This window comes from Megascapheus bottae, chromosome 9, assembly GCF_031878675.1.
Source record: "Megascapheus bottae isolate mThoBot1 chromosome 9, mThoBot2.hap1, whole genome shotgun sequence".
In the NCBI taxonomy this organism is placed as follows: Eukaryota; Metazoa; Chordata; class Mammalia; order Rodentia; family Geomyidae; genus Megascapheus; species Megascapheus bottae.
Window position 1 is genome coordinate 17,731,756 of NC_143517.1, and position 12,188 is coordinate 17,743,943.

Below are 12,188 nucleotides of genomic sequence, written 5' to 3' on the forward strand. Positions count from 1 at the left end.
ATAATAATATATGCAACACTTTTGAGATTATATAGAAATTTTTTTGTATAGAGGTTTTTAAATAGCGCAATAGATACATATTATATAATATAAGATAATTTTAGTAAGTATTTTATGTGGGTCATCTAATCAATCTGAAACTGGAAGCAAAAAATTGTAGTAAGTTTTGAAAAAATAAACAGAATGGATTTTGAAAAAAATGTCCCTTAAAATATATTATGAATAACTTTCTAGCTAGTATACCACATTGAACTCACTTCCTTAACAATTTTGTAATACTCCATTGATGAATCCTAATTTCTTTAACTGTATTTTATCTTCAGCTGTAGGCATACTGTATTGCAATTTTTTGCTACCTTTTATACTTTCATTCTTATATTGTTTCTGTAGAACAGACGAATATGCTTTTTAAACAAAAATATTTTGATACTAAAGATTGATGACTATAAAGTACATTACTTTAAAAAAAAGAAAAAGAAAACTAATAACAACAGATCCTGGAGGGGATATGGCCAGGAGGGATCACTACTACACTGTTGGTGGGAGTGCAAACTCATTCAACCACTATGGAAAACAGTATGGCAGTGCCTCAAAAGACTAAACATACAGCTCCCCTATGACCCAGCAATTCCACTACTTGGCATTTACCCAACCATCCAGAAACAAGGACATACTAAACCCACTAGCACAACAATGTTCATTGCAGCACTATTTACCATAACAAAGATATGGAACCAACCCAGATGTCCCTCAGTTGATGAGTGGATCAACAAGTTGTGGTATTTATACACAATGGAATTCTATGCAGCTGTCAGAAAGAATGACATCACCCCATTTGTTAGGAAATGGAAAGACTTAGAAAAAATCATATTAAGTGAAGTAAGCCAGACTCAAAGGAACTTAGGCTCAATGGTTTCCCTCATTTGTCATAATCAGTGGAAACCTTGGGCTCTTGTAGCAGAGATTTGCAGTAGAGCAAAACCTAGATACATAAGGCCATATAGTATGATGCTAAATGAAAGGACCTCTAGGATATATTTTCATTTTTATCTCATTTATTTTGCACCAGTCCTGGATCTCGAATGTATTAGGGCTTCGTGTTCTTGTTTAGCTTTTTCATTCAAAGTTGGTGCTCTACCACTTGAGCTATGTCCCTACTTATAGCTTTTTGGTGATTACCTGGAAAATAAGAGTCGCAAGGGCTTTTCTCCCCTGGGGACGTTCAGACAGCCTTGGATCTCAGTTCCTCGTGTAGCTAGGATACAGGTATGAGCCGGTACCATCCCCACTCTTCCAACAATTTCCTCAATAAGTTTAAAATAAAGCTGTCAATCCAAATACTCTTTACTTGTTGAGTTTAGACAGTACTTCGTCTATTTTAGATGCGATTTTTCTCTTTATCACTAAGTTCCTTTTGTAAAAATTTTCCCCTCACCTATTGCTTTTCTCATTTTTACAGTATACTTATTTTTATAAAACTGAAGTTTTAAATGTTAATGAAGCCCAGTCTATAAATTCTCCTTTTCTTGATTGTGACGTGTTATTTCTAAAAAAATCATCCGAGGTCATTTAGGTTTTTCTCTTATGTTATTTTATAGTTTATTTGTGATCTATGTTATATAGTTTCAGTTTTCATCTTTAGGTCTTTGGTTCATTTTGTTCATTTGAGGGATGTAAGTTCAGGGCTTAAATTCAGTTTCACAGCTTTTAAGCATCCCATTGTTTCAGAACTATTGGTTGACATGACTGTCATTTCTCTATCATATTGCCTTTTCTCCTTTGTCAAAGACAGGTGGACTGTATGTATGTATGTGGGTCTCCTTCTGAACAGTTTCTAGATTGCACTGATTTACTTGTTCCTCCTTTACCAACACCTCAGCATTTGCATAGTTTAATAGTAGTGCTTGGCGTTGGATAATGTCAGCTGCCCAACTTTGTCTGTATCTTTCCAATAATGTGTTTACTCTTCTGAGTCTTTTGCCTCTTCATAAAAACTTGAGCATCATTTTGTCTACACATGTGAACTAATTCAGAACTTTGATTGGGATTTTGTTAAAACCATATGTACATCAAGTTGAGAATAAGTGATATCTTGGTAACATTGAGACTTTCCAAGTGTAAACATGTCTCCCCATGTATTTCTGATCTTGATTTCTTTCATAAAATTGTGTTATTTTTACTTAATACTATTAATTGCATACTATTAATTTTAACCTTTATGAAAAATCCTGTAAATTGCCAGAAACTAATATATTCAGAATGCTCATGTGCTTAGATTGGACATGAACTGTGATTCAATGAATGACTACTAAATCAGATTCTCATTAGCTAAAGCAACAGACTTAGGACAGTACTGCATATGGAATCCTGTAATAAGAAATGTTGCTATGTTTTAATATAACAAATATCTCACTTGGCTGAATAAGAAGTTGGCTATACATGGTTTAGATTCAAAATCCCCCCAGGAAGTCTGCCTCATTCATATTTTTGTCAAAATGAGTCCTTAGGGCACATTTGCTAAGTACATTCAAGACACATAGCACATAGCAACAATGAACAAAAATAGCACATAGCAACAATTAACAAAATTAACATGGGTTTTTGTACACTCAATTCTCAAGCAGCCAATCAAAAATTACTTAACCTGTGCCCAAGCTCTCTGCAGGCAGTCAGTAAAAAATTGCCTTTCCAAATTTTTGTAGTTTTTTTTTTCTGTTGGGGGGCTTGAACTCTGAGCCTGAGTGTTGTCCGACTGAGCTCTTCAGCTTAAGGCTAAATGCTCTGCCTCTTTTTTTTTGGCCAGTCCTGGGCTTGAGCTCAGGGCCTGAGGGCTGTCCTTGGACTTTCTCAAGGCTAGAGCTCTACCACTTGAGCCTCAGCATCACTTCCGGCTTGTTTCTATGTATGTGGTACCAAGGAATCGAACCCGGGTCTTCATGCATGCTAGGCAAGCACTTTAACCACTAGGCCAAACTCCCGGGCCAATGCTCTGGCTCTTTGAGCCACAGTGTCACTTCGAGTTTTCTGATGGTTAACTGCAGATAAGAGTCTTATGGTCTTTAGTGCCTGGGTGAACCGTGATCCACAGATCTCAGCCTCCTGAGTAGCTAGAATTATTGTAGAAGCCATTGGGTTCCTAGCATTAGCTATTTTTTAAGGTCTTAAACTTAATGATCCTTAAAATAAAAATCAACCACCTTGAGAAATATAATGCTGTGGGAGTACTTTACAGTACTATCATAAATTGTCTCTTTTATGATATTAAACTATGACAAATATTCACACCTCATTAAAAAGTGTAGTCTTCCTATAAACTCGAATATTCACATTGAATAGTTAAAAAATTAAAGCCAAACCACAGTAGGCATTTAATACACATTCTTAATTCAGCATTTGCTACTTCAAACATCTTTCTTGAAAAAAGGCTGATACAAAAGTAGAATTCAAGTTCAAATGACATTCATGATTGCAGATGACAGACTTCTTATTTATTTCATTTAATTCTGCATATCAATAAAGATTCTATTAATATTTAACACATATTTATGCCATATAATAATGCTAATTTTATTTTGTTACTATAGTTTTAAGAGGAGTTATGAAAGAGAAGTAATAAGTTTATCAAAGGGTTGTGAAATTATAGTGTTTTAGGAATTTTAAATATCTTTATTTCTGGTTCCTAAAATAATAACAGATACATGAACATTGAGTAAAATACAAATTTATGCAGGCCAAGTATTTTTATTTTGCAGATTCCTTTTCACATACTGTCATTTATAAAATGTCATTTTGTTAAATTCCTTTATTCTGGCATCTGTTAAGCCAATATTGCTGTTATGTGGATGATGTTATTGATAGGAAAATGATGTTGCATTTGACGACTTTCATATTATATGGTTTTTATAGACTAAATGTGCATATGCTTGGAACTAAAGGGCTAAAATTTGCTCAAAATTACCAGGTACCCATGCCATCATGGAGTTAAAGCTAAGAATAACACAGGAAAGCACAAATCCCATTTCCATCAACGAACATGTTGTACTGATAATAATTTTTATGAACGTAGGTGCAAAAAATCCTCAAATCCAGCAGTACATAGAATAAATTACATGATACAACTAGGTGGGATTTATCCTAAATATGCAATTCTGATTCAGGACTGAGAGTCCAGTAATAAAATCCATTATATGATTGGCAAAATGTAGGAATCACATCAGAATGGACAATAAAAACTGATAAAATCTAACACTTAGACATCATAAGAACTTTCAAGAAACTAAATACACAAGAGAATTTATTCAGCTTGATAGAGAACACCTGAAAATCCTCTACCTATTATCATATTTAATGTGGAGAAATTATGAAATTTGTCATTATCAAGGACAAGCAAAGACAGCCCCTCAACTACTTTTCAGTACTGTGCTAGAGGTCCTTGCTAATGCAGTAAGTCAAGAAAAGAGAATAGAATGTACCAAGATTGACACGGAAGAAATAAAACTATCTTTGTGCATAGGCAAGATGTACAGAGACAAAGCAAGATGATCATCTTTGTACAAAATCTGAAAAACACAGCAAAAATCTCTTGGCACTAACCAGCAAGGATAGATACAAAGTTAATATATCCCCAATGCAATTACTTTCCTCTCTATAGATCAGCAGTAGAATATATATTAAAATTAAAATATGACATTAAAAATTTAATGTTATTTATATCAGCACCCCCAAAAATGAATCACTTATTCATCACTAATACAATACATGCAAAGCTTTCCTGATTATTATTAGGAGTAATGTAACATTCACTATCATTTCAGATGTTCCTCTGACATACCAAGCAGAAGGAAGTCGGCAAGCTCTGAAAGTTTACTTCTACCTAGACAGTTATCATTTTGAACAACTACCCCAAAGGTTGAAAAATGGTGGGGGATTTAAAATTCATCCTGTTCTCTTTGCACAAGGTAAACATTTTTCCTTTATGCTTCATGTACTTAACTGATTTGTTTTTTTCCTCAATATGTATAAGTAAATTCAACCTCAACAATAATTACTTTTTTCACTAATTTGAGTGATCATGGTATTTGGTACTTAGGTAATGTATTCTGAAATGCTTATTAAGGAAATAATTATGTGTCATTTATGTTTATATTACCTAGAACACATCAAGTAATTATAAAATAAGCTGGACAAATAAACTTGCTCAAATAAGTTAAATTTTCATAGAGCCATTAAAATTACTTAGTTCAACTATTTTAAGATGGAAAATGTTTGCAATGTATATAGGCTGGTTGCTTTTAAAATGCGTTTTTGTGACAACTTAATACAGTGGTGTCTTGGGAGGCTGAGGCAGGGATTTTGGAAATTGGAGGCCATTCTGTCTTACATAGGAAATCTTGAGATACATACACACACACACACACACACACACACACACACACACACACACACACACACACACATATATATATGCATACACACATATGCATTAATTAATATATGTTAAATCCCTCAAATACCACTGAGTATTTAATGGATTCTATTCTATATTTCTATATTAATTTTGTTTGCTCAAAAAAATCTTATTTTTTTTACCATAACTAAGTTCCCGAGGGATGATCTTGAATTTTAAAAATTTCTTCCTAAAGCCATAAAATCTGAAAAAAGTCCAGGAATCCAGATTCTTTTTTTAAATTTTTTATTGTAATTAATAAAAGGGTTACATGATATTTGCCAGATAGAAGGTGCATTAATTCACATACATTGATACCCTTTCACATGTCTTGGTCCCCATTACCCTCCCCTCCACCCCCCATCTTGGTTTCCCCCTTCCCTATCCAATTTCAAATAACCAAATACAAATAGATCCAATATATCAGATAATAAAGTGAGATATTGTAACAATATGATATAACCAAGAGACAGCAAAAGAGATGAGAAATAACATAGTATATTAAGGACAACAATCATTCATTATATGGCTTTTGTTTCAATATCCTGGAGGTCCTTTCAATTAGCTTCATACTATATGGCCTTATGTATCAAGGTTTTGCTCTATTGCAAATCTCTGCTAGTAGAGCCCAAGGTTTCTACTGATTATGACAAATGAGGGAGACCATTGAGCCTAAGTTCCTTTGAGTCTGGCTTACTTCACTTAATATGATTTTTTCTAAGTCTTTCCATTTCCTAACAAATGGGTCGATGTCGTTTTTTCTGACAGCAGCGTAGAATTCCATTGTGTACAAATACCACGTCTTGTTGATCCACTCATCAACTGAGGGACATCTAGGTTGGTTCCATATCTTTGCTATGGTGAATAATGCTGCAATGAACATTGTTGTGCTAGTGGATTTAGTATGCCCTAGATTCTGGATGGTTGGGTAAATGCCAAGTAGTGGAATTGCTGGGTCATAGGGGAGCTGTATGTTTAGTCTTTTGAGGCACTGCCACACTGCTTTCCATAGTGGCTGAACGAGTTTGCACTCCCACCAACAGTGTAGTAGTGATCCCTCCTGGCCACATCCCCTCCAGCATCTGTTGTTATTAGTTTTCCTGATCCTGGCCAATCTAACTGGAGTGAGGTGGAATCTTAGAGTTGTTTTGATTTGCATTTCTTTTATGACCAGAGATGTTGAGCATTTCTTCATATGTCGATAGGCCATTTTTGTTTCTTCTTCAGAGAAAACTCTCTTTAAGTTTTTGGCCCATTTTTTAATGGGATGGTTGTTACTTTGGAGATTAGTTTTGGAGTGATTCAATTTTTTGACCTGTTGATATATTTTAGATATGAGGCCTTTGTCCACTGTATAGTTGGTGAAGATCTTCTCCCACTCTGTAGGCTTCCTAATTAATTTACAAGCTATGTCCTTTGCCATACAAAAGCTCTGCAGTTTAATGCAGTCCCATTTATCCAGCCTTTCTCTGATTTGTTGTGATTCTTGGTCCTTATTAAGAAAGTTTCAACCTGTGCCCAGGAAGCCTAGTGTAGCTCCTATTCCTTCTTGTAAAGTTTTCAGTGTGTCAGCTTTTACCTCGAGGTCTTTGATCCATTTGGAGTTAATTCTAGTGCAGGGTGACAAAGAAGGATCCAACTTTAGTTTTCTGCAGGTGCTTAACTAGTTCTACCAGCACCACTTGTTGAAGAGGCTGTCTTTCTTCCATTCTATTTTTTTGGCTCCCTTGTCAGATTAGGTGGCCATAGGTCTGTGGTTTAATATCTGGGCCCTCAGTTCTATTCCATTGGTCTTCAGGCCTGTTCTCTTTTAGTTTAGCATCTTTCCTAACCCCTAAAACACACATGCTGTGGGTCAGATTGTACAATTTCTCTGGAAGATACCATAAATTTCCATTTTGCTTAGTTACCAGGGACTAAGCTGATTTTGCAGTGAATTTTAATATTCTGATAAAAATATGAGAACAGTAAGCGGGGCACAGGTGGTCTCACGCCTTTAATCCTGGCTAATCAGGAAGTGGAGATCTGAGAACTCATGCTTTAAGCCAGCTAGCCAGGGCAGGAAATTTTGAGACACTTAACCACCCAAAAGCTGAAAGTGGAGCTGTGGTTCAAGTGGCAGAAATCTAGCTTTGAGCATAAAAGCTCGGGGACAGTGAGTGTTAATGCCCTGAAATCAAGCCCCAGGATCCCCCGCCACTCCACATTCAGAGAAGAGGGAGACAGAAGCAAACTATGAATGTATCAATGAAGAATGAAAAAGCATGAGGGGTCTAAATTAATGGTAATGCCACCTGAAAGTTTTGCTCTGTACCTCCTCCATACATTTCTAACTCCTGAATTCTAAAAGAAAGATCCCCTACTCTTTCAGTTGTTAAAAATTTTAAACTGAACTATATTATCTCTCATCTCTTTTGGTGTCCCTTGGTTATCTCATATTATTACAGTATTTCACCTTGTTATCTGATATATTGTATATATGTTTATTTCGTTATTTGAAATAAGATAGGGAAGGGAGGAAAACATGATGAGGGGTGGGGGTGGGGGGAGGGAAGTGGGGAACAAGACATGAGAAAGGATATCAATGTATATGAAGTAATGCACCTTCTATCTGGTGAATATAATGTAACCATTCTATTAATTACAATAAAAATACATGAAAAAAATTTTAAATGGAGCATCTCAAACAGATTCATCCAAAGGAACCCTTTATTAAAAGAAAAGGTCCATCAAAAAGATAGTTTTAGGAAATGACAGTACGCATTTACATTTTCTTTGAAGATCTATATTTTATAGGTAGGATTATGGTAGCTAGAAAAGTTTCTGTAAGAAAAAGAATTTAAAAAGAAAAATGAAGCTGTGCATCATTGGCTTACAGCTGTAATCCTAACTACTCAGAAGGCTAAGATCTGAGGATTGTAATTCCAAGCCAGCCCAGGGAAGGAAATCTGTGAGATTCTCATCTTCAATAAATGACTAAGAAAAAGCCGTAAGTAGTGCTGTGACTCAAGTGGTAGAGTGTTAGCCTTGAGAAAAAGTAGTTCAGAGACAGAGCACAAGCCAAGTTCAAGCCCCAGAAGCAGCAAAAATCCAAAAACCAAAAACAAGCAAAAATAAACCCTTGGGATACACAAGGAGGAAAGTTTAACCTAAAATATGTCAAAAAATTTTACAGGGAGCTGTAGTATGCAAAGCTCAGACGGGTGTGTCCTGGAATGTCAATTTTGACAGGATTAATCAGAGCTTAAAATTGTCACAGCCTCTTTCTTTTTCTTTCTTTAGGCCTCTTTTTTAAAAATAATGTTATCTTTGAAATTATTACTGCTATGACAGATGGCACCAAGTAGTTTCTATTAAAGTTGTATGTTTGACACATCCATCTTAAACAGCTGAATAATTATACCCAGCAGCAGATGTGGCTAGGAAAAAGATTTTTTTTCCTGTATAGTCTCTATTTCATAATCTTGTCAAAAAACCAATTTAAATATAATCCTAAACATGTAATTTTTCAATAAAAGTAATAATTTTCTTACCAGTCCTTGGCCTTGAACTCAGAGCCTGAGCAATGTCCTTGGGCTTGCTCAAGGCTAGAGCTGTACCACTTGAGCCTCCACACCACTTCCTGCTTTTTTCTATGTATGTGGTACTGAGGAATCAAACCCGGGTCTTGTGCATGGTAGCAAGCACTCTACCACTAGGCCAAACTCCCAGCCCAAAAGTAATATTTTTAATGTAATTTAAAGAAAAGCTAGAATCTAGGTGCTGGTGGCTCATGCCTATAATCCTAGCTACTTAGGAGACTGAGATATGAGGATCAAGGTTCAAATCCAATCCGGGCACAAAAGGACCTGAGTCTCTTATCTCCAATTAACCTCTTGAAAACAAGGAGTGGGGCTTGGCTCTAAGGTAGGGCAGTAGCCTTGAGCTGAAGAGCTCAAGGATAGCACCCAGGCTGAATTCAAGCCCCGTGACCCACAAAAAAAAAAAAGATGCTACAGTAATCATTTGGTTTATGTGTTTCCATAATGGCGAAATATGAAAAACAATTTAAGTAATACTGGAAATATGGTCTGTAGTGGAACAGTCACAGATAAGTAAAGATCAAGAAGACTTTATTTCATTGAAAATCTGTCGGTGTTAAAACTGCTTACTTAAATGAGTACCTTAATTTTTCTGTAGTCATATGTCTCCCTCAAGAAAACATTCGTAGTTCTTAGCATTCAGCATGTTAGAAATCCAAATCTAGGGACTGTGGGTTTGGCCTAGTGGTAAGAGTATTTGCCTAGCATGCACAAAGACCTGGGTTCGATTTCTTGGTACCACATACATAGTAAAAGCAGGAAATGATGCTGTGTCTCAACTGGTAGAGCATTAGGTCCTGAGAAAAAACCAAGGATAGTGCTCAGACCCCGAGTTCAGGCCCCACAACTAGCAAAAAGAAAAAAGTAATCCAAATCTATCTTGAGTAGAGATTACTGTCAGTAACTAAAGATAAATATGAGAATAATTTATGTTCATTTGTAGAGATCTTATCGTTTGTTTTAGTTTGGATATCCTGTTGCTCTTAGAAGTTTGTCTTGTTTGCCAGTCTTGGGCCTTGAATTTAGGGATTAGACAGTGTTATCTTTAGGCATTTTTTTCCTTTTTACTCAAAGCTAACATTCTACCACTTGAGCCACAGCTCCACTTCTGGCTTTTTTTTTTTTTGTGCCTCATTGAAGAGTGTCAGAGACTTTCCTACCCAGTCTGACTTTCAACCATGATACTCAGATCTCAGCCTCTTGAGCAGCCACCAGTTCGGGGTAAGGATAATTTTTATACAGTAATTGATTGTAAATCAGTTGAACACTAGGGCTTATGACTGGTAATATATTAGAAGGGAAAATCACTTATGTTCTTAGATTGGATTCAGAAACCTGGGATTTCTGAGGTCTATCATATCATTCACAACCTGTGAATATTTTCAAATAACAAAAAAATGTCGGGGAGGGAAGCAAACACTTGAAAAATGTGAAAAGGAAAGCTTTTTGTGAAAAGCGTCTTACATTTGTGTTTATTTTTAACTTACCATTTGACTAGAAGTTTGTTCTTAAGGTTTCATTGTATACCCTTTTCAGTTATGACACTAATATTTCTTAAATTAATTGAGGCAAGAAGAGAATGTAAGTAAATGGAAAATGACTGGTTTTATTCCTTTAACTTTTAGTTGACTTCTTCCCCTAAAGTTGGGAGCGAATCCATCTCTTTATGCACATGAGGCACAACTCTGAGCTACACTCTGAGCTATTATGGTTCTTTTGTTTGTTTGTTTGTTTATTGTTAAAGTCAGCATTTCACTGTGTTGCTTAGGCTGAAATTGAACTTGCTAGGTAACTCAACCTGGACTGGAATTCTTAATCCATCTGACTGTGCCACCTGCGTGCCTAGATTATAGGCATGCACCAGCATGCAGGACTCCATTATTATTATTTCTATACTCTGATTTATGTTAGTATACAGTACTGCCTCTGCCTTATGTGTCCTGAGTATGTTGTATATGAAATACATATTTTATGTATATATGCATAGTGTTTAGCTTCTTAAACAGCATCCTAGGGGTAGAAAATAATTCTGTCTCTACAGTTTTTTATTGGAACAAACCTCTAGAATAAAAGACAGATTAATAAGAGAAAAAGAACTGAAGTTTAAGAACCTGTATACTTCACGTGCATACCAAGTATATGTGAGGGTCATGGAGCTTTGTTACAGAGTTTTACTTTAGAGAAGCCCCAACTCCAGGGGCCCAGAGATGAGTCAAAGGAAAGGGCTAAAAGAGGAGTTTCCATCAATGTGACCATGTTAGATAATACCAATGACAGACAAAGGGGCTCAGCTATCCAAAGTGTCTGTTCAGAAGGCTGTGGAAGAAACTTTGGAGTTTCATTGAGGAAGGAAACCAAGGAGCCCGAGGGCAGGATGTAGCCAGCTGGGCGACCAGACCATCTTTGTCAGGCCAGTGGTGTGCTGGCCACAGGCCTGTTGTTGTTTTCACATCACTTGAGGAAAGCAATCCGGTTGACTGTGACTACTCCTGGCTCGCATCTGAGCGGTGAGCTCATCCAGTTGCTCTGTCTTCTAAGGATCACTATGACTTGGGATAATTTTGACCTGTGCTATAAGGAGGGTATTTCTTGATGAGTCTTGTTGGACCTGGCATTCTAGAACAGAGGGACTCTGGTGGGAAAAATGAACTAAAGGGGTAAAATAGAAACATTGAGAGACAAAAGGTAGGAGTCCAACTGGTGACATCATTCTCAGCATTGAAACTTAGTCTTCAATACCCCGTTAGCTGGGTTCCACTTTTCAAGGTTTTAGTTATTTGCAGTCATCCACAGATGGTAGGTATGATGTGAAATTTTCAGCAGTGAATAATTCAAATGTTTCCATTTATAGAATAATCTGAGGAGCAGGGTCTGGTGGCTCACGCTTGTAATCGTAGCTACTCAGGAGGCTGAGATCTGAGGATCAAGGTTCAAAGCACAAAAGGACCTGAGACTCTTATCTCCAATTAACCTCTAGAAAATGGGAAGTGGGGCTTGGCTCAAGTGTAGGGCAGTAGCCTTGAGCTGAAGAGCTCAGGGACAATGCCCAGGCCGAGTTCAAGTCCCATGACTCACAAAAAAAAATAATAATAATAAAAAAAGAATATTCTGGGTACTTTTATGTAATCCTCCCTTTGCCCAAAGTATCCATGGTGTAAGCT

At 36.4% G+C, this 12,188-nt stretch overlaps 1 protein-coding gene across 1 annotated transcript in view; it reads left to right on the forward strand.

Moving 5' to 3' along the window:
- Prex2 (phosphatidylinositol-3,4,5-trisphosphate dependent Rac exchange factor 2) overlaps window positions 1–12,188 on the forward strand; it is a 262,087-nt gene that overhangs the window by 192,064 nt on the left and 57,835 nt on the right. The window contains exon 34 of the mRNA XM_090338918.1: window positions 4,815–4,958. Coding sequence (XP_090195044.1) covers window positions 4,815–4,958 — 144 coding nt within the window. The remainder of the gene's footprint in view (window positions 1–4,814; window positions 4,959–12,188) is intronic.